Here is a 25,072-nt window from a genome sequence, read left to right as displayed (position 1 = left end):
ATGTATACTGAGTACAATGTATAGTGATGACTGAACATGTCTGTGTCTGACAGGTGGTTGGAGGAAAGATGATGGATTCTGGTCGACTTTGTGCTTTCATCACTAAAGTGAAGAGAGGAAGTCTAGCAGATACTGTTGGTCACCTTCGACCAGGTACACACCTGCTCACACTGATGATGTCAAGAGTACACACCGTCTCACACTGATGATGTCATGAGTAGACACTGGCTCACACTGATGATGTCATGAGCAATACACTGGTTCATATTGATGATGTCATGAGTAGACACTTGCTCATTCTAAATATGTAACTAGTACATGCTGACTCACAATGATGATGTCACGAGTACACACTGTCACACAATGTCTCATACTGATGATGTCATGAGTACAGGCTGGCTCCCACTGATGATGTCATGAGTACACGCTTTCTCATACTGATGATGCAAGTCGTCTTTTTAGCTGCCATTACCCTTGTCTGACCAATCATATTTGTACACACCATAAACACTTGTCATATTCAATCATATTTGTACACTGCATGAATATTTCAATGTCACTCCTCTCTTTCTTTCTGCAGTGTGCTGTGTTAACGGATCCTCTCTCTCTCTCTTCAGGAGATCAGGTTCTTGAATGGAATGGGAGGGTCCTACAAGGAGCAACATTCAAGGAAGTTTATAATGTCATTCTAGAATCCAAGCCAGACCCCCAAGTGGAGCTGGTTGTGTCCCGTCCCATACGGTGAGTTCAGTTCTAACACAACTATGGAAAATGACCTTTCATGTACTTAGTCTAAGGATGTGTGACTCTCAGCTTGGTTTCGCACTACCCCTGTATGCCCTGAATGACTTGTGGAGTGGTACAGTGCCTTCCGAAAGTATTCATACCTTGACTTACTCCATATTTTGTTGTGTTACAGCCTTAATTTAAAATTGATTAAATATGTTTTCTTTTCTCACCCATCTACACAAAATATGGCATAATTATAAAGTGAAAACTTGTTTTAGAATCACCTTTGGCAGCGATTATAGCTGTGAGTCTTTTTGGGTAAGATCTTTACACACCTGGTTTGTACATTATTCTTTTTTAAATTCTTCAAGCTCTGTCAAGTTGGTTGTTGATTATCGCTAGACAACCATTTTCAGGTCTTGCCATAGATTTTCAAGACAATTTAAGTGAAAACTCGAACTAGGCCACTCAGGAACATTCAATGTCATCTTTATTTATTTAAATTTCCCATTTCGTTAACCTTTATTTAACTATGCAAGTTTGTAAGCAACTCCCGTGTCTGAATTAATCTCCCATTGTCTGTTGGAAAGCAGACTGAACCAGGTTATGCATTTGCTTAGCTATATTAAATTGTATTTTAATTAGAAAACATTCCCTAGTCCTTGACGATAACAAGCATACCCATAACACGATGTAGCAACCACCATGCTTGAAAATATGAGAAGTGGTAGTCAGTGATGTGTTGGCTTTGTCCCAAATACACTTTGTATTCGGGACATAAAGTTAATTTATTTGCCACATTTTTGGTACCTTATTCAAACAGGATGCATGTTTTTGGAACATTTTTATTCTGTACAGGCTTCCTTCTTTTCACTCTGTCATTTAGGTTAGTATTGTGGAGTAACTACAATGTTGTTGATCCATCCTCAGTGTTTTCCTATCACAGCCTTTAAACTCTGTAATACATTATACATAGTTCCACTTTGACATTATGGGAAGGACAGTGACACAACCTCTCAATTTAATCAATTTTAAATTCAGACTGTAAAATAACAACATGAGGAATAAGTCAAGGGGTGTCAATACTTTCTGAAGGCCCTGTATAAATATATTTTCAAATCAAATGGTATTCGCTACATGCTTGGTAAACAACAGGTGTGGACTAACAGTGAAAATGTTTATTCGTTTTATTCCCCCGTCTCAGGATAATTTTATTAATGGTATCTCTGACAAAATATGAAAGTTAACATAAATGTTTACATAAAGGTTCAAAGCAGAAAATTAGTTCCTGTCATTGAAAGCTGTGAAAATATGTTATGTACTAATAGGTCTTGTGTAAGTTGTTTTGAGTCACACCGTCCCTCATCTCCACAGATAACATCCCAGCTTCAGTCACTCAGCTCCACAGATAACATCCCAGCTTGTCTTTCAGCTCCACAGATAACATCCCAGCTTCAGTCACTCAGCTCCACAGATAACATCCCAGCTTGTCTTTCAGCTCCACAGATAACATCCCAGCTTCAGTCCCTCAGCTCCACAGATAACATCCCAGCTTGTCTTTCAGCTCCACAGATAACATCCCAGCTTGTCTTTCAGCTCCACAGATAACATCCCAGCTTCAGTCCCTCAGCTCCACAGATAACATCCCAGCTTCAGTCACTCAGCTCCACAGATAACATCCCAGCTTCAGTCCCTCAGCTCCACAGATAACATCCCAGCTTCAGTCCCTCAGCTCCACAGATAACATCCCAGCTTGTCTTTCAGCTCCACAGATAACATCCCAGCTTCAACCCTCAGCTCCACAGATAACATCCCGGCTTCAGTCCCCTCGCTCCACAGATAACATCCCAGCTTCAGTCCCCTCGCTCCACAGATAACATCCCAGCTTCAGTCTTTCAGCTCCACAGATAACATCCCAGCTTCAGTCCTTCAGCTCCACAGATAACATCACCAGCTTCAGTCTTTCAGCTCCACAGATAACATCCCGGCTTCAGTCTCTTAGCTCCACAGATAACATCCCAGCTTCAGTCCCTCAGCTCCACAGATAACATCCCAGCTTCAGTCCTTCAGCTCCACAGATAACATCCCAGCTTCAGTCCCTCATCTCCACAGATAACATCCCAGCTTCAGTCACTCAGCTCCACAGATCACATCCCAGCTTCAGTCACTCAGCTCCACAGATCACATCCCAGCTTCAGTCCCCTCGCTCCACAGATAACATCCCAGCTTCAGTCTTTCAGCTCCACAGATAACATCCCAGCTTCAGTCCCCTCGCTCCACAGATAACATCCCAGCTTCAGTCCCCTCGCTCCACAGATAACATCCCAGCTTCAGTCTTTCAGCTCCACAGATAACATCCCAGCTTCAACCCTCAGCTCCACAGATAACATCCCAGCTTCAACCCTCAGCTCCACAGATAACATCCCAGCTTCAACCCTCAGCTCCACAGATAACATCCCAGCTTCAACCCTCAGCTCCACAGATAACATCCCAGCTTCAGTCTTTCAGCTCCACAGATAACATCCCAGCTTCAGTCACTCAGCTCCACAGATCACATCCCAGCTTCATTCTTTCAGCTCCACAGATCACATCCCAGCTTCATTCTTTCAGCTCCACAGATCACATCCCAGCTTCATTCTTTCAGCTCCACAGATAACATCCCAGCTTCAGTCTTTCATCTCCACAGATAACATCCCAGCTTCAGTCACTCAGCTCCACAGATAACATCCCAGCTTCAGTCACTCAGCTCCACAGATCACATCCCAGCTTCAGTCTCTTAGCTCCACAGATCACATCCCAGCTTCAGTCACTCAGCTCCACAGATAACATCCCAGCTTCATTCTTTCAGCTCCACAGATCACATCCCAGCTTCAGTCACTCAGCTCCACAGATAACATCCCAGCTTCAGTCACTCAGCTCCACAGATCACATCCCAGCTTCAGTCACTCATCTCCACAGATAACATCCCAGCTTCATTCTTTCAGCTCCACAGATAACATCCCAGCTTCAGTCACTCAGCTCCACAGATAACATCCCAGCTTCAGTCACTCAGCTCCACAGATCACATCCCAGCTTCAGTCACTCATCTCCACAGATAACATCCCAGCTTCATTCTTTCAGCTCCACAGATAACATCCCAGCTTCAGTCACTCAGCTCCACAGATAACATCCCAGCTTCAGTCACTCAGCTCCACAGATCACATCCCAGCTTCAGTCTTTCAGCTCCACAGATAACATCCCAGCTTCAGTCCCCTCGCTCCACAGATAACATCCCAGCTTCAGTCACTCAGCTCCACAGATCACATCCCAGCTTCAGTCCCCTCATCTCCACAGATAACATCCCAGCTTCAGTCACTCAGCTCCACAGATCACATCCCAGCTTCAGTCCCCTTGCTCCACAGATAACATCCCAGCTTCAATCCTCAGCTCCACAGATAACATCCCAGCTTCAGTCCCTCAACTCCACAGATAGGATCCCAGCTTCAGTCCCTCAACTCCACAGATAACATCCAAGCTTCAATCCTCAGCTCCACAGATAACATCCCAGCTTCAGTCACTCAGCTCCACAGATCACATCCCAGCTTCAGTCACTCAGCTCCACAGATAACATCCCAGCTTCAGTCTCTCAGCTCCACAGATAACATCCCAGCTTCAGTCTCTCAGCTCCACAGATAACATCCCAGCTTCAGTCACTCAGCTCCACAGATCACATCCCAGCTTCAGTCACTCAGCTCCACAGATCACATCCCAGCTTCAGTCACTCAGCTCCACAGATAACATCCCAGCTTCAGTCTCTCAGCTCCACAGATCACATCCCAGCTTCAGTCACTCAGCTCCACAGATAACATCCCAGCTTCAGTCTCTCAGCTCCACAGATAACATCCCAGCTTCAGTCACTCAGCTCCACAGATCACATCCCAGCTTCAGTCCCCTTGCTCCACAGATAACATCCCAGCTTCAATCCTCAGCTCCACAGATAACATCCCAGCTTCAGTCCCTCAACTCCACAGATAACATCCAAGCTTCATTAGAACAATTCCCCTCTGGACCCTCTGAATAAACATATATAGGTGACCCATATTTGACTAGCGAGAGGGCAGTAACAGTAATGTAACTGTGAAGATATCTCTTGCTTCATCATGTTGGGATTCTGTTTATTTCCCAGAGATTTTCCCAGTATCTCAGAGAGCACACATGGACAACTAGAATCAAGTGAGTGGTGACATCATACATTCATTATCATGACATTAACAATGCCTACATCGGGATGTAGTATAGCTCTTAGCTTTTACTAAATTACACAATGATTCAAAGAAAACTGAAGCAATGTGACCTAGTAGGAAGACCACTTTGTGCAGCTCACCCTGCACTATCAAGTCTACTTCTGATAAGCTTCTCAGGAAAGCATTAAAAACAATCAAGCAACCCAGAAAAGTGCTAAAAAAAGGCCACATTAACATATGCAGCCTGAGAAACAAGGTCTATGAAGTCAATAACTTGCTTGTAACAAATAACATGCATATTCTGACTATCTCTGAAACTCCCTTAGATAATACCTTTGATGATACAGTGGCAGCAACACATGGTTACAACATTTACAGAAAATACAGAAATGCCAACGGGGGGCGGTGTTGCGGTCTATATAAAGAACCACATTCCTGTAAAGCTTAGAGACGATCTAATGTTAAATAATGTTGTCACGTATACTCCCTCTGGCCTCTAGGTCACCAGACTGCTGATTATTACGCACACCTGTCACCATCGTCACACGCACCAGAGCTTATTGACACTCACCTGGACTCCATCTATTAGTGTCCATTTGGTTCCTTCCCCAGGCGTTATTGTTTCTGTATCTGTTTCATGTCGCTGTTTATTCCCGACTCTCAGCGTACAGCGTTACAAAGTAACGCCTCACCAAAGGGAAGCATCAGGGGGTGTTTTTAGTTTTTGTGTTGGAAGTGACGTCGGGTCTGGGTTTCGCTGCCAGAGCAACCGAGGATGCCTCAGCCGGCTCTTTAGGCTTTCATGTCTCAGCCGGTACATCGGGGTGCCAAGACTCGGTTGGCAGGTCAAGCGTCTGTTGCTGAGTCTACCGAGGATGCCTCAGATAGCTTGTCAGGCTTTCATGCCTTAGCTAGCTCGCCAGGTTTTCAAGACTCGGTAGGCTCGGCAGGCTCCCCAGCCACAGCTGGCTTGCCAGGCTCCGGCACTTAAGGCTGCTTGTCAGGTTCCTGTGCCTCTACGAAGCCGAACGGTCCGCTCTGATCGCCGGGAACGTCACTCTGGTCGGCATCCTGCAGCTGGAGCCGCGCGTCAGAGAGGGGGTGCTGTTTTGTCTGCTCCTTCTTCGGCACTCTAGGTCACCGGGCTCCCGCGCCCCAGTCGGCTCGACAGGTTCCCGCGTTTCGGCAGAGGTGGCCGGTCCGCTCCTGATCCCTGGGATCGTCCCTTTTGTTGGCGTCCTGCGGCTGGAGCCGCATTTCAGGAGCTGCTCGTCAGGGAGGGGGTACTGTCACGTCCCTCTCTGGCCTCTAGGTCACCAGACTGCTGATTATTACGCACACCTGTCACCATCGCACCAACACTTTTTGACACTCACCTGGACTCCATCACCTCTCTGATTTCCTGCCCTATTTATGTCACTCCCTTTGGTTCCTTCCTCAGTCCCAAACTGGAGTCTGTATCTGTATCTGTTTCATGTCGGTTCGCTGTTTCTGTTTCTTCTTTTCTTCATGTTCGTTTATTTATTTATTCACTCCCTGAACTAGCTTCTCGACTCTCAGCATAAACTGTTACAACTGTTGAAGTAATATGGCCACAGGTTCATCTGCCTCACCTAAAGCCTATTCTTTTTTTTGTATTTTCACTCCTTTTTTCTCCTCAATTTCATGGTATCCAATTGGTAGTTACAGTCTTGTCTCATCGCTGCAACTCCCGTACGGACTCGGGAGAGAAGGTCGAGAGCCATGCGTCCTCCGAAACACAACCCAGCCAAGCCGCACTGCTTCTTGACACAATACCCATTTAACCCGGAAGCCAGCCGCACCAATGTGTCGGAAGAAACGCCGTACACCTAGCGACCTGGTCAGTGTGCACTGCACCCGGCCCGCCACAGGAGTCACTAGTGCCCGATGGGACAAGGATATCGCTGCCGGCCAAACCCTCCCCGAACCCGGACGACGCTGGGCCAATTGTGCGCCGCCCCATGGGTCTCCCGGTCGCAGCCGGCTGCGACAGGGCCTGGACTCGAACCAAGAATCTCTAGTGGCACAGCCTTAGACCACTGCGCCACTCGGGAGGCCCCCTAAAGCCTATTCTTGTGGGAAGCTGCTATAGACCACCAAGTGCTAACAGTCAGTATCTGGATAATATGTGTGAAATGCTTGAAAATGTATGTGATATCAACAGAAAATTATATTTTTTGGGTGATTTAAATATTGACTGGCTCTCATCAGTGCCTGCAACCTGGTTCAGGTTATCAGTCAACCTACCAGGGTATTTACAAACAGCACAGGAATGAAATAATCAACATGTATTGATCACATCTTTACTAATGCTGCAGACATTTGCTTGAAAGCTGCATCCAAATCCATAGGATGTAGTGATCACAATATAGTGGCCATATCTAGGAAAACCACAGTTCCAAAGGCTGGGCCTAATATAGTGTATAAGAGGTCATACAATACATTTAGTAGTGATTCATATGTTGATGATGTAAATAATATTTGTTGGTCTGTGGTGTGTAATGAGGAGCAACCAGACGCTGCACTTGACACATTTATGAAACTACTTATTACAGTTACTAATAAGCATGTACCCATTATGAAAATGACTGTACAAACTGTTACATCCCCTTGGATTGATGAGGAATTGAAAAATGGTATGGTTGAGAGGGATGAGGCAAAAGGTATGGCAAATAAGTCTGGCAGCCCAACTGATTGGCAAACATACTGTAAATTAAGAAATCATGTGACTGTGCTAAATAACAATTAAATAAACTATACTATGAAACAAAGATAAATTATATAGAAATGAAAAAGCCCCAACACACCTTAACCTTTATGTGAAAATACACAATGATTCAAAGAAAACAAGTCCCTACACACCTTAACCTTATAGTGAAAATAACACAGATTTGCTTGTGTCTGCAGGTTCGAGTTTATTTGAATCCCAGAAGATGGGTCGAGCGATATCCGTCACGTCCCCCATGAGTCCCGGGATGCTCCGCTACTCCCCACAGTGCCTGTCTGGACACGTCTCAGTAAGTAGCCACGATGTACTGCTGCTCTGTGGCCAATCATTATCACTCACTAAGGGGATTGGTTGGATCACTTAATTAGTTAATGGTGTTCTCGTTAAGGTTTAATGAGGATGATAAGTCCGGGGCCTTATGGGTGGAGGGACAACAATGTGCTGTCTGTCATTTGACTGATATAAATCAATAGACACTGTCCTAAGTTTCAAAGTTACTTATTTGGTTCCCGTTTCTATAAGTTATTGAGAGAATACAGGACTGGTTTGGTTGCCGTTGTCGTGTCTTTACTATCATTAACTGAAGACTTTTAGTTTTTAAATAACTCTCTGTAATTATTATTACATGATTAAACTGATTAATCATGTAACTGTAATTAACTAGGAAGTCGGGGGAAATAAGAATATTATTCAGATTACAAAGTTATACTTTTCCTAATATAACCATTCAGATATTTTCATATCTGATCAATTATTCTTCTTAATTAATGAATTATTTACTTTACCTCACGTTAGTCTCATTCCAAACGTTGTAAATTGTTGGTTATCTGCACGAACCCAGTCTTCACTATGAGTCATCCATACATCAATTGTCTTAAATCATGGATTTACTAACTAAGTAATTCACAGAAATGCATAAACAAACAAACAAAGTAAATATGGTTACAAGAAATGATAGGAGAATGTGCCCTAGTGGGCTAAACCGGCATGGCGGCTTGTTAGGCCAAAGGGAAGTGGGGGTCAGATGAGACGTCACTACAGAGTTGATAATTATAACAATTGAAATGCTAATCCTTACACATGAACGCTCACTCATTCGGGAACAATTGCAATCAATATATATATTTACGCTCAGTGTGTCGTCGGGATCTCTGCTGAAAAGTTTGTTTCTGTTGGAGAGTTTCCGTCCTCTCTCTCTCTGAACCATCCACTCTAACCACGACAGAGTGATGTGGAATGGTTAAAAGATTCAGCAGTCTGGTCTCAAACCTTGGCCCTCTCGTTATCGAGGAAAGCTGGTCTGCAACCTCCTCTCGTGATTGAGAGAAACATGGTCTGGTGATAGAAACCCGAGTGGGGGTTTTATTCGGAAGGGCAGAAAAGGGCCTGTCCCAGGATGCCCGACCATAACTGTGCTCATGGGCGGTCCTCTGATTTAGTGAAACTCAAAAGGGAATCCAATCCAAAATAACATTACACAATTTTACAAACAGTATCATCCTCACTCGTCCATCTTATACAACAATTAGATGTAAACCTCATATCTGAGGCTATTATATAAACAGCGTTATGGTAATGTGGTCGCACCGTCCCCCATGAGTTTTACAAACTTGTACCAAACGGACCAGTTTGTAGCTGGATTCTTCACCGATCTTTTATACCTTCTCCGGAACATAAATGTTGTTCGGAGCTCAAGTTCTGTGAGTTGGAAGAAATTTCTTTCTTCTCTCTATGAAACTTCACTCTGTCTCTATACTGTGTGGCCATGAGGCAGGATCTTCCCTAGGAATTTACGAGCTCTCTGACCACAGCAGCCTGGTTGTAGGAGCCAGAGAGAGGGGGATGGTGCTCGCTGTACCCAAAGAGGGCATTGTCATGACACCGTCTATGTATGTTATTGAGAGAATACTGGACTGGTTTGGTTACCATCTTTATTTAAAAAAAAATCAGTATTCACCTTTATTTAACCAGGTAGGCTAGTTGAGAACAAGTTCTCATTTACAACTGTGACCTGGCCAAGATAAAGCAAAGCAGTGCGACACAAACAACAACACAGAGTTACACATGGAATAAACAAGCGTACAGTCAATAACACAATAGAAAAAATAAAGTCTATATACAGTGTGTGAAAATGGCATGAGGAGGTAGGAAATAAATAGGCCATAGTAGCAAAGTAATTACAATTTAGCAGATTAACGCTGAAGTGAAAGATGAGCTGATGATGATGAGCAGATGATGGTGTGTAAGTAGTGATACTGGTGTGCAAAAGAGCAGAAAGTAAATAAAAACAATATGGGGATGAGGTAGGTAGATTGGGTGGGCTATTTACAGATGGACTATGTACAGCTGCAGCGATCGGTTAGCTGCTCTGATAACTGATGTTTAAAGTTAGTGAGGGTAATATAAGTCTCCAGTTTCAGTGATTTTTGCAATTCGTTCCAGTCATTGGCAGCAGAGAACTGTAAGGAAAGGCGGCCAAAGGAGGTGTTGGCTTTGGGGATGACCAGTGAGATATACCTGCTGGACCTGCTGAATGTTTTAAGTAAAGAGTCTGAATACTAATGTAAATGCAATAATTCTGTTGTTTTTTTAAACCTGTTTTTGCTTTGTCATTATTTGTCATCAAATTTCTACAATCTCTTTAGAAGTACTAGACTAAATCATGAAATTACTTAGATCCCTATAGTAATACATTTGATGGCTGGTTCAAGTTTAGAAAGATGGACGTGTATTAACATATACATTTGGGTTAACATTAACTAAGAGAGGAAATAATAAATAATACTAACTGTGTACACTGTAGGTTAATGAGTTACATTTTCTTTTTCTTTTTTAGAAAAAGCACATTTTTAACATTGAAACAAAGCCCTATTGTCTAAATACAGTGGGGCAAACAAGTATTTAGTCAGCCACCAATTGTGCATGTTCTCCCACTTAAAAAGATGAGAGAGGCCTGTAATTTTCATCATAGGTGCACTTTAACTATGACAGACAAAATGAGAAAAAAAAATCCAGAAAATCACATTGTAGGTTTTGTAATGAATTTCTTTGCAAATTATGGTGGAAAATAAGTATTTGGTCAATAACAAAAGTTTATCTCAATACTTTGTTATATACCCTTTGTTGGCAATGACAGAGGTCAAACGTTTTCTGTAAGTCTTCACAAGGTTTTCACACACTGTTGCTGGTATTTTGGCCCATTCCTCCATGCAGATTTCCTCTAGAGCAGTGATGTTTTGGGGCTGTTGCTGAGCAACACGGACTTTCAACTCCCTCCAAAGATTTTCTATGGGGTTGAGATCTGGAGACTGGCTAGGCCACTCCAGGACCTTGAAATGCTTCTTACGAAGCCACTCCTTCGTTGCCCGGGCAACAAACTGTCCTCAGTTTGATGGAAGGCCTGAATCTGTCTTTTTGCCTTGTAACATCCAGTACAAAAAAATAAATACTAATAATAGTATGAATGTATGTACTTGTAAGTCGCTCTGGATAAGAGCGTCTGCTAAATGACTTAAATGTAAATGTAAATGTAACTGATTGCTTCTAGAGAGACAGAAGGAACAACGCATGATCAAGATAAGCTAGCTACTAGTTTAGTGTAATGGCAGATTTATTTGTTACAAAGAATGAATGTATGGGCTACATTTATTACAATAATATTACAATAATACGTGCATTTACTTGCTTTATCATTTATCACTCAAAGCGTTACGACATATTTCCAGGGTGTTGATGAATCTTCCTCCCAACACAGCCTCTTCCAACACCACAGGTAGGCGAAGGGTGTCAATCTGGGGGGGTATCCATCCATCTGGGGGGGTATCCATCTGGGCCGGTATCCATCAATCTGGGGGGGTATCCATCTGGGGGGGTATCCATCAATCTGGGGGGGTATCCATCTGGGGGGGGGGGTATCCATCTGGGGGGGTATCCATCCATATGGGGGGGTATCCATCCATCTGGGGGGGTATCCATCTGGGGGGGTATCCATCTGGGGGGGTATCCATCCATCTGGGGGGGTATCCATCCATCTGGGGGGGTATCCATCCATCTGGGGGGGTATCCATCCATCTGGGGGGGTATCCATCTGGGGGGGTATCCATCTGGGGGGGTATCCATCCATCTGGGAGGGGGGGGTATCCATCTGGGGGGGTATCCATCCATCTGGGGGGGTATCCATCCATCTGGGGGGGTATCCATCCATCTGGGGGGGTATCCATCTGGGGGAGTATCCATCTGGGGGGGTATCCATCCATCTGGGGGGGGTATCCATCCATCTGGGGGGGTATCCATCTGGGGGGGTATCCATCTGGGGGGGTATCCATCCATCTGGGGGGGGGGGGTATCCATCCCTCTGGGGGGGTATCCATCCATCTGGGGGGGTATCCATCTGGGGGGTATCCATCTGGGGGGTATCCATCCATCTGGGGGGATATCCATCTGGGGGGGTATCCATCCATCTGGGGGGGTATCCATCCATCTGGGGGGGTGTCCATCCATCTGGGGGGGTATCCATCCATCTGGGGGGGTATCCATCCATCTGGGGGGGGGTATCCATCCATCTGGGGGGGTATCCATCCATCTGGGGGGGGGTATCCATCCATCTGGGGGGGTATCCATCCATCTGGGGGGTATCCATCCATCTGGGGTATCCATCCATCTGGGGGGGGGTATCCATCTGGGGGGGTATCCATCCATCTGGGGGGGGTATCCATCCATCTGGGGGGGTATCCATCTGGGGGGGTATCCATCTGGGGGTATCCATCTGGGGGGTATCCATCTGGGGGGGTATCCATCTGGGGGGTATCCATCTGGGGCGGTATCCATCTGGGGGGGTATCCATCTGGGGGGGTATCCATCTGGGGGGTATCCATCTGGGGGGTATCCATCCATCTGGGGGGTATACATCTGGGGGGGTATCCATCTGGGGGGGGTATCCACCTGGGGGGGTATCCATCCATCTGGGGGGGTATCCATCCATCTGGGGGGGGTATCCATCCATCTGGGGGGTATCCATCTGGGGGGTATCCATCTGGGGGGTATCCATCTGGGGGGGTATCCATCTGGGGGGGTATCCATCTGGGGGGTATCCATCTGGGGGGGTATCCATCCATCTGGAGGGGGGTATCCATCCATCTAGGGGGGTATCCATCTGGGGGGGGTATCCATCCATCTGGGGGGGGGTATCCATCTGGGGGGTATCCATCCGGGGGGGTATCCATCTGGGGGGGTATCCATCCATCTGGGGGGGGGTATCCATCTGGGGGGGTATCCATCCATCTGGGGGGGGTATCCATCCATCTGGGGGGTATCCATCCATCTGGGGGGGTATCCATCTGGGGGGGGTATCCATCCATCTGGGGGGGTATCCATCTGGGGGGGTATCATCCATCTGGGGGGTATCCATCTGGGGGGTATCCATCTGGGGGGTATCCATCTGGGGGGTATCCATCTGGGGCGTATCCATCCATCTGGGGGGGTATCCATCTGGGGGGGGGTATCCATCCATCTGGGGGGGTATCCATCCATCTGGGGGGGTATCCATCTGGGGGGGGTATCCATCTGGGGGGGTATCCATCCATCTGGGGGGGTATCCATCTGGGGGGGTATCCATCTGGGGGGGTATCCATCTGGGGGTATCCATCTGGGGGGTATCCATCTGGGGGGTATCCATCCATCTGGGGGGGTATCCATCTGGGGGGTATCCATCTGGGGTGGTATCCATCCATCTGGGGGGTATCCATCCATCTGGGGGGTATCCATCTGGGGGGTTCCCATCCACCTGGGGGGGTATCCATCCATCTGGGGGGGTATCCATCCATCCATCTGGGGGGGTATCCATCCATCTGGGGGGTATCCATCCACCTGGGGGGTATCCATCTGGGGGGGTATCCATCCATCTGGGGGGGTATCCATCCATCTGGGGGGGTATCCATCCATCTGGGGGGGTATCCATCCACCTGGGGGGGTATCCATCCATCTGGGGGGGTATCCATCCATCTGGGGGGTATCCATCCATCTGGGGGGGTATCCATCCATCTGGGGGGGTATCCATCCATCTGGGGGGGTATCCATCCATCTAGGGGGGTATCCATCCATCTGGGGGGGTATCCATCCATCTGGGGGGGTATCCATCTGGGGGGGTATCCATCCATCTGGTATCCATCCATGGATGGATACCCCCCCAGATGGATAGATACCCCCCCCCCCCCAGATGGATGGATACCCCCCCAGATGGGGGTATCCATCCATCTGGGGGGGGGGTATCTATCCATCTGGGGGGGTATCCATCCATCTGAGGGGGTATCCATCTGGGGGGTATCCATCTGGGGGGTATCCATCCATCTGCAAAAGTTTTGCTTTGATGTCAAATCGACTAATTTTGTTCATAGCTAGCTCGTTACCTACCTTAGCTATTGGGCTAGCTAAGATGCTAGAGAGCCGTGACACAAGCATATTGACATGCATATTGATATTAAAAAACACCAACGTATTCAGCTAAAAATATTTGTTCAGGCAAATCAGTGGTTAGCTAGCTACCTATCACATGAATTGTGCAAAAATATAATAGCTAATGTTAGCTAGCTAAATGCTAGCCAGTCAGTCAGTGGCATTGACAGATTGAAACTGGTATCAACAAAATGGGTTTCACTCTATCCTATTAAACATGACATTGCTAAATGAACATTTTATTAATAATTAGACACTCACCGGACAACTTTGGTAGGTACTGTAGCTAGCTTTGTTTCCATTTTCCAACATATTTTTCTAATTCCCTTGATTGGTCATCAACGGTTACTGGTCTTGGAACTCATGTGTTCACCAGAAACGTCTTGGGGTAAACTGTTTCTTCCACAGGTTAGCCACAGATTCAAATATAATCTTGAGAGAATTGTCTGCCAGAAATAAACCTCTAGCGAACTGTTTGCCACTAATGGCAATAAATATTATTGTTGCCAAAGGTGTGCCGCAGATTCACCCATAGTGGCAAACATTTGCAAACTTCAACAACATTTTGTAGCACACTATTTAGTTTGCAGCAAATTTGCCACAAACTGGGTAAGTTTGCAGAATTAAATGTTGTTTTGTAAGGGAGCCTCTCGGTTGTGCAACTAGTGTTTTCAATCTTAGATAATTGTTTCACTTGAACATAATTTGTTTTGCAAAAAAGGAGCAAAGCATTTTCTTTTGAGTTTTAAATCGTTTGAAAGCGTTTTATTTTGAGTTTTAAATCTGACTCAAGCATTTTGAATAGTTTTTCATCACTTCTTTTTAGTTTGTAAAGAAAACATCAACTATAGTGCCTGGCAGTCGTTGAAACCACCACCTGAGTCTAGATGCATGATATGGCTTCCAGACATTGGCTTCTAATAAACTCTTACTAACAGACACACTGGCTACTGCTGTGCTGTATTGCTAGACTGCTATATGCTATGCTTTAATGTTAGACCCTCCCAATACATCAGAGTTCATCACCTCATAATAACACAGCTCTAATCTCCCTCCAGGTCAAACTGTGGTACGACAAGGTGGGTCACCAGCTCATAGTCACCATCCTGGGAGCTAAAGAATTTCCTTCCAGGGAAGACGGCCGGCCCAGGAACCCCTATGTTAAAATATACCTCCTCCCCGACAGAAGGTAGGAATCAACATCACTCCATGTTTATGTCTTATTCCATGGTTGTATTACTGTCTTATGCCATGGTTGTATTACTGTCTGTCTTATACCATGGTTGTATTACTGTCTGTCTTATACCATGGTTGTATTACTGCCTTATACCATGGTTGTATTACTGTCTGTCTTATACCATGGTTGTATTACTGTCTGTCTTATACCATGGTTGTATTACTGTCTTATACCATGGTTGTATTACTGTCTTATACCATGGTTGTATTACTGTCTGTCTTATACCATGGTTGTATTACTGTCTGTCTTATACCATGGTTGTATTACTGTCTTATACCATGGTTGTATTACTGCCTGTCTTATACCATGGTTGTATTACTGTCTTATACCATGGTTGTATCACTGTCTTATACCATGGTTGTATTACTGCCTGTCTTATACCATGGTTGTATTACTGTCTTATACCATGGTTGTATTACTGCCTGTCTTATACCATGGTTGTATTACTGTCTTATACCATGGTTGTATCACTGTTTTATACCATGGTTGTATTACTGTCTTATACCATGGTTGTATTACTGTCTTATACCATGGTTGTATTGCTGTCTTATACCATGGTTGTATTACTGTCTTATACCATGGTTGTATTACTGTCTGTCTTATACCATGGTTGTATTACTGTCTTATACCATGGTTGTATTACTGTCTTATACCATGGTTGTATTACTGCCTGTCTTATACCATGGTTGTATTACTGTCTGTCTTATACCATGGTTGTATTACTGTCTTATACCATGGTTGTATTACTGCCTGTCTTATACTATGGTTGTATTACTGTCTGTCTTATACCATGGTTGTATTACTGTCTGTCTTATACCATGGTTGTATTACTGTCTTATACCATGGTTGTATTACTGTCTGTCTTATACCATGGTTGTATTAATGTCTTATACCATGGTTGTATTACTGTCTTATACCATGGTTGTATTACTGCCTGTCTTATACCATGGTTGTATTACTGTCTTATACCATGGTTGTATTACTGCCTGTCTTATACCATGGTTGTATTACTGTTTTATACCATGGTTGTATTACTGTCTTATACCATGGTTGTATTACTGCCTGTCTTATACCATGCTTGTATTACTGTCTTATACCATGGTTGTATTACTGTCTTATACCATGGTTGTATTACTGTCTGTCTTATACCATGGTTGTATTACTGTCTGTCTTATACCATGGTTGTATTACTGCCTGTCTTATACCATGGTTGTATTAATGTCTTATACCATGGTTGTATTACTGTCTGTCTTATACCATGGTTGTATTACTGTCTGTCTTATACCATGGTTGTATTACTGCCTGTCTTATACCATGGTTGTATTACTGCCTGTCTTATACCATGGTTGTATTACTGCCTGTCTTATACCATGGTTGTATTACTGTCTGTCTTATACCATGGTTGTATTACTGCCTGTCTTATACCATGGTTGTATTACTGTCTGTCTTATACCATGGTTGTATTACTGTCTGTCTTATACCATGGTTGTATTACTGCCTGTCTTATACCATGGTTGTATTACTGTCTGTCTTATACCATGGTTGTATTACTGTCTGTCTTATACCATGGTTGTATTAATGTCTTATACCATGGTTGTATTACTGCCTGTCTTATACCATGGTTGTATTACTGTCTGTCTTATACCATGGTTGTATTACTGTCTGTCTTATACCATGGTTGTATTACTGTCTGTCTTATACCATGGTTGTATTACTGTCTGTCTTATACCATGGTTGTATTACTGTCTGTCTTATACCATGGTTGTATTACTGTCTTATACCATGGTTGTATTACTGTCTGTCTTATACCATGGTTGTATTACTGTCTTATACCATGGTTGTATTACTGTCTGTCTTATACCATGGTTGTATTACTGTCTGTCTTATACCATGGTTGTATTACTGTCTGTCTTATACCATGGTTGTATTACTGCCTGTCTTATACCATGGTTGTATTACTGCCTGTCTTATACCATGGTTGTATTACTGTCTTATACCATGGTTGTATTACTGTCTGTCTTATACCATGGTTGTATTACTGTCTTATACCATGGTTGTATTACTGCCTGTCTTATACCATGGTTGTATTAATGTCTTATACCATGGTTGTATTACTGCCTGTCTTATACCATGGTTGTATTACTGTCTTATACCATGGTTGTATTACTGTCTGTCTTATACCATGGTTGTATTACTGTCTTATACCATGGTTGTATTACTGCCTGTCTTATACCATGGTTGTATTACTGTCTTATACCATGGTTGTATTACTGCCTGTCTTATACCATGGTTGTATTACTGTCTTATACCATGGTTGTATTACTGTCTGTCTTATGCCATGGTTGTATTACTGTCTGTCTTATACCATGGTTGTATTACTGCCTGTCTTATACCATGGTTGTATTACTGTCTTATACCATGGTTGTATTACTGTCTGTCTTATACCATGGTTGTATTACTGTCTTATACCATGGTTGTATTACTGCCTGTCTTATACCATGGTTGTATTACTGCCTGTCTTATACCATGGTTGTATTACTGCCTTATACCATGGTTGTATTACTGCCTGTCTTATACCATGGTTGTATTACTGTCTTATACCATGGTTGTATTACTGTCTTATACCATGGTTGTATTACTGCCTGTCTTATACCATGGTTGTATTACTGTCTTATACCATGGTTGTATTACTGCCTGTCTTATACCATGGTTGTATTACTGTCTTATACCATGGTTGTATTACTGTCTGTCTTATACCATGGTTGTATTACTGTCTTATACCATGGTTGTATTACTGTCTGTCTTATACCATGGTTGTATTACTGCCTGTTTTATACCATGGTTGTATTACTGTCTTATACCATGGTTGTATTACTGTCTGTCTTATACCATGGTTGTATTACTGTCTTATACCATGGTTGTATTACTGTCTGTCTTATACCATGGTTGTATTACTGTCTGTCTTATACCATGGTTGTATTACTGTCTTATACCATGGTTGTATTACTGTCTGTCTTATACCATGGTTGTATTAATGTCTTATACCATGGTTGTATTACTGCCTTATACCATGGTTGTATTACTGCCTGTCTTATACCATGGTTGTATTACTGTCTTATACCATGGTTTTATTACTGCCTGTCTTATACCATGGTTGTATTACTGCCTGTCTTATACCATGGTTGTATTACTGTCTGTCTTATACCATGGTTGTATTACTGTCTGTCTTATACCATGGTTGTATTACTGTCTGTCTTATACCATGGTTGTATTACTGTCTGTCTTATACCATGGTTGTATTACTGTCTGTCTTATACCATGGTTGTATTACTGTCTTATGCCATGGTTGTATTACTGTCTGTCTTATACCATGGTTGTATTACTGCCTGTCTTATACCATGGTTGTATTACTGTCTTATACCATGGTTGTATTAATGTCTTATACCATGGTTGTATTACTGTCTTATACCATGGTTGTATTACTGCCTGTCTTATACCATGGTTGTATTACTGTCTTATACCATGGTTGTATTACTGCCTGTCTTATACCATGGTTGTATTACTGCCTGTCTTATACCATGGTTGTATTACTGTCTGTCTTATACCATGGTTGTATTATTGTCTTATACCATGGTTGTATTACTGCCTTATACCATGGTTGTATTACTGCCTGTCTTATACCATGGTTGTATTACTGTCTTATACCATGGTTTTATTACTGCCTGTCTTATACCATGGTTGTATTACTGCCTGTCTTATACCATGGTTGTATTACTGTCTGTCTTATACCATGGTTGTATTACTGTCTGTCTTGTACCATGGTTGTATTACTGTCTGTCTTATACCATGGTTGTATTACTGTCTTATGCCATGGTTGTATTACTGTCTGTCTTATACCATGGTTGTATTACTGCCTGTCTTATACCATGGTTGTATTACTGTCTTATACCATGGTTGTATTAATGTCTTATACCATGGTTGTATTACTGTCTTATACCATGGTTGTATTACTGCCTGTCTTATACCATGGTTGTATTACTGTCTTATACCATGGTTGTATTACTGCCTGTCTTATACCATGGTTGTATTACTGCCTGTCTTATACCATGGTTGTATTACTGTCTGTCTTATACCATGGTTGTATTATTGTCTTATACCATGGTTGTATTACTGTCTTATACCATGGTTGTATTACTGCCTGTCTTATACCATGGTTGTATTACTGTCTTTAACCATGGTTGTATCACTGTTTAATACCATGGTTTTATTACTGTCTTATACCATGGTTGTATTACTGTCTGTCTTATACCATGGTTGTATTACTGTCTTATACCATGGTTGTATTACTGTCTGTCTTATACCATGGTTGTATTACTGTCTGTCTTATACCATGGTTGTATTACTGTCTTATACCATGGTTGTATCACTGTTTAATACCATGGTTTTATTACTGTCTTATACCATGGTTGTATTACTGTCTGTCTTATGCCATGGTTGTATTACTGTCTTATACCATGGTTGTATTACTGTCTGTCTTATACCATGGTTGTATTACTGTCTGTCTTATACCATGGTTGTATTACTGTCTGTCTTATACCATGGTTGTATTACTGCCTTATACCAACGTTGTGTTACTGCACGAAACCATAATTTTAAAGGATATGGTATCCTTCCTTCTAGTGACAAAAGCAAAAGGAGAACGAAAACTGTGAAGAAGTCCCTGGAGCCTAAATGGAACCAGACGTTCATGTACATGCCTGTCCACTGGAGGGAGTTTAGAGAGCGCATGCTGGAGATCACTCTGTGGGACCAGGCCAGGGTCAGAGAGGATGAGAGTGAATTCATGGGAGGGGTAAGATACATTACACATTAACATAATATTACATAACACAACATTACACAACACAACATAATATGACACAGCTTAAAATGACACAGCATAATATAACACAACATAAAACAATACAACATAATATAACACAGCATAATATAACACAACATAATATAACACAACATAATATAACACAACATAATATAACACAGCATAAAACAACACGGCATAATATAACACAACATAAATTAACACGACATAATATAACACAACATAATATAACACAACATAATATAACACAACATAATATAACACGACATAATATAACACAACATAATATAACACAACATAATATAACACAACATAATATAACACAACATAAATTAACACGACATAATATAACACAACATAATATAACACAACATAATATAACACAACATAATATAACACAACATAATATAACACAACATAATACAACATAGCATAATATAACACAACATAATACAACACAGCATAATATAACACAACATAACACAACATAATATAACACAACATAACACAACATAATATAACACGGCATTATATAACACAATACAACACATAGATAGACATGTCAGAGATAGCATATCCTGAAGTAAATGAACGTCACTAAACATAATGTAACATAACATAATATAACACAACATAACACAACATAATATAACACAGCATTATATAACACAACACAACATAATATAACACAACATAATATAACACAACATAATATAACATAATATAACACAGCATTATATAACACAACACAACATAATATAACACAACATAATATAACACAACATAACACAACATAATATAACACGGCATTATATAACACAATACAACACATAGATAGACATGTCAGAGATAGCATATCCTGAAGTAAATGAACGTCACTAAACATAATGTAACATAACATAATGTAACACGGATAACATAAAATAATATAACATAATGTAACATAACATAGGATAACATAACAGAATGTAGCAACGTAACATAACATAATGTAGCATAACATAATGTAACATAACATAATATAACAGAACTTAAAATAACATAATGTAACATAACATTAAATAATGTAACTTTACATAATTTCACATAACGTAATATTACGTCATTTAAAATACCATAATGTAACATAACATAGTGTAACATACCGTAACATCAGGTAACATAACATATCATAACATAATTTAACATAATGTAACATAACATAATGTAACATAGCACAATGTAACATAACATATCATATTATAACATAACAATATAACATAACGTAAAATAACATAATGTAACATAATGTAACGTAACCTAATGTAACATAACATGATGTAACAAAACTTACCAAAACTTACCAACATAAATTTACATATCGTAACACATTCTAACGTCATGCAACATAATATAACATAATGTAACATAACTTAACATAATGTTAAATAACTTTAGATAACATAACATAATGTAACATAATATAACACAACATTAAATAATGCAACTTTACATAATTTCATGTAACGTAATTTAACATAACATAATGCAATATAACATAATGTTACATATCATAACATCACGTAACATAACATAACATATTATAACATAACAATGCAACATAACAGAATGTAACATTACATAATGTAACATAACATAACATAATGTAATATAAAATAACAAAATGTAACATAACATAATGTAACATTACAAAACGTAACATAACCAATGCAACATACCTATATAATAATAATAAAGGCATATTCTTTAAAAAAGTATGTATGTCTATATAGGTATGTGTATGTATATATGTGTATATGTATGCATACGTATATGGATATATATATTTACCCCAAAAAATATGGGGGAATGGAAATGATGCAGACAATTACATTGGAAGCAACATTCTTTCCGCAATATTAAGCTGATCCACCCCTAAAAAAAGAAAAAAGAAAAAAATAAATAAATAAAAATGCAACATACCTAATGTAACATAACATAATTTAACGTAACATAATGTAACATCAGGCAAAATAACATAATACAACATAACATGATGTAACATAACATAATATAACATAACTTAACATAACATAATGTAACTTTACATAATTTGACACAACGTAATATAACGTAAATGAACATAACATAATGTAACATACCATAACATCATGAAACATAACGTAACATATCATAGCATCATGTAACACAATGCAACATATTATAACATAAGAATCTAACATAACATAATGTAACATGACATAATGTAATGTATCGTAACATAATGTAACATAACATAACATTATATTATGTAAAATAACATGACAAAATGTAACATAACATAATGTAATGTAACATAATATAACAATGCCACATAACATAATGTAACACAACATAACATAATGTAACATAACATAACATAGCATAACATAACACAATATAATGTAACATAACGTAACATAGTATAACATAATGTAATATAACCTAACATTAAAAAAGTAACATAAAATATCATAATTTTACATACCATCACTTAACATAATGTAACATAACATAACGTATCATAATATAACATGATGTAACATAATGTAGCATACCATAATGAAACAAAACATGAAGTAACATAACATCAAGTAATGTAATGTAACATAACATAAGATAAAGTAATATTAAACAATATATTGTAACATCACAAAATGTAACAAAACATGATGTAACATAACATAATGTTACATAACATAACATAGCGTAACACAACATAATGTAACATAACATAAAATAAAATTCTATAACATAACATAGCATAATGTAATAATACAACACAATTTAACATAACATAATGTAACATCATGTAACATAATATAACATAATGTAGCATAACGTAATTTAAATTATGTTATGTTATATTACATTGTGTTATATTACATAATGTTATGTTACGTTATGTAACATTGTATTATGTTAAGTTTTGTTATATTATTATATATTATTATATATTATGTTATGTTCAGTTAAATTATGTTATAGTATGTTAGGTTACATTATCGTATGTTATATTATGTTATGTTAGTTTATATTACATTATCTTATAGTATGTTACTTTATTGGACATTATGTTGTGTTGCGTTATGTTATGCAATGTTATGTGACATTGTTACATTATGTTATTTTACTTTATGTTACAATATATTATGTTATGTGACATTGTTATGTTATGTTACATTATGTTATGTTACGTTATGTTTTTACATGTTTTTTGTTATATTATTTTATATTATGTTATGTTAAGTTATGTTAAGTAAAATTGTGTTATAGTATGTTAGGTTACATTATCTTATTATATTTTACATTATGTTATGTTCCGTTACATTATGTTATGTTACTTTATGTTACATTGTTATGGTATGTTAATTATGTACTGTTATGTTACATTATGTTATGTTACATTACATTATATTACATTAAATTATGTTAATTGGCATAATGTAAGGTTATGTTATGTTATATTACGTTATGTTACATTATGTTATGGTATGTTAATTATGTTACATTTTGTTATGATACATCATATTATGTTATGTTAAGTAATGTTAAATTATGTTATAGTATGTTAGGTTACATTATGGTGTGTTATATTATGTTATAATATGTTACATTTTGTAAAGTTACATTGTGTTGTGTTAAGATGTGTTAAATTACATTTCGGTATGTTGCATTATGTGACATTACATTACGTTATGTTGTGTTATGTTATGTAACATTACGGTGTGTTGCATTACATTACGTTATGTTGTGTTATGTTATGTAACATTACGGTGTGTGACATTACATTACGTTATGTTGTGTTATGTTATGTAACATTACGGTGTGTTGCATGATGTTATGTTACATTTTGTTATGTTACATTGTGATGTTACATTATGCTATGTTAGATTACATTATATTACATTAAATTATGTTAATTGACATAATGTAAGGTTATGTTATGTTATCATAACATAATGTAGCATAATATAACGTAACACTGTAACCAAACTTAACATAAAATAATGTAACATAATATAACACAAGTTAACCTAAAATAAAATGATGTCAATTAACAAAATGTAACGTAACATAATATAATGTAATCTAACATAAGATGATGTAACATACCATTGTAACATAACATAATGTAACATACCATAAAATCACTTAACATAATGTAATACATCATATCATACAACATAATGTAACATATTTTTTTTTAGCGTAACGTAATGTACCATAACATAACGCAACATAACATAACGTAACATAACATAACGCAACATAATGTAACATAATGTAACAGAGCACAATGTAACATAACATAACATAAAGTAAGATATAATAACATAATTTAACATAATGTAACATAAGATAATGTAACATAACATAAAGTAACATAACATAATGTAACATAACATAACACAATGTAACTTAACATAATGTAACATATTATACCATAACAATGTAACACAACATAATATAACATAACATAATGTAACATAACATCATGTAATATAACATAATGTAAGATAACATCATGTAATATAACATAATGTAAGATACCATTATGTAATGTAATTTAACATAACATAATGTTACATGACATAATGTTACATGACATAATGTTACATGACATAATGTTACATGACATAATGTTACATGAAATAACACAACAGAATAATACATCGTCTGATCATGATTCAAGTATCTACACTAGGAAGTACAGAATGTTCTCACTTTTACAAATGATACAGACATAGTCTTTGTAGATTTAGACTTTGGGTTAGATGTTG

At 39.6% G+C, this 25,072-nt stretch overlaps 1 protein-coding gene across 1 annotated transcript in view; it reads left to right on the top strand.

The window, feature by feature from the left end:
- LOC129830507 (regulating synaptic membrane exocytosis protein 2-like) overlaps window positions 1-25,072 on the top strand; it is a 257,440-nt gene that overhangs the window by 11,578 nt on the left and 220,790 nt on the right. Inside the window, exons 3-8 of the mRNA XM_055893080.1 lie at window positions 54-153; window positions 618-741; window positions 4,895-4,941; window positions 7,881-7,990; window positions 15,168-15,340; window positions 20,069-20,240. Of these exons, the coding sequence (XP_055749055.1) occupies window positions 54-153; window positions 618-741; window positions 4,895-4,941; window positions 7,881-7,990; window positions 15,168-15,340; window positions 20,069-20,240 (726 nt within the window). The remainder of the gene's footprint in view (window positions 1-53; window positions 154-617; window positions 742-4,894; window positions 4,942-7,880; window positions 7,991-15,167; window positions 15,341-20,068; window positions 20,241-25,072) is intronic.

Source organism: Salvelinus fontinalis, chromosome 32, assembly GCF_029448725.1.
Source record: "Salvelinus fontinalis isolate EN_2023a chromosome 32, ASM2944872v1, whole genome shotgun sequence".
Lineage (NCBI taxonomy): Eukaryota > Metazoa > Chordata > Actinopteri > Salmoniformes > Salmonidae > Salvelinus > Salvelinus fontinalis.
Note: the sequence above shows the minus strand (reverse complement) of the source record. Positions and strands in the feature narration are given on the sequence as shown.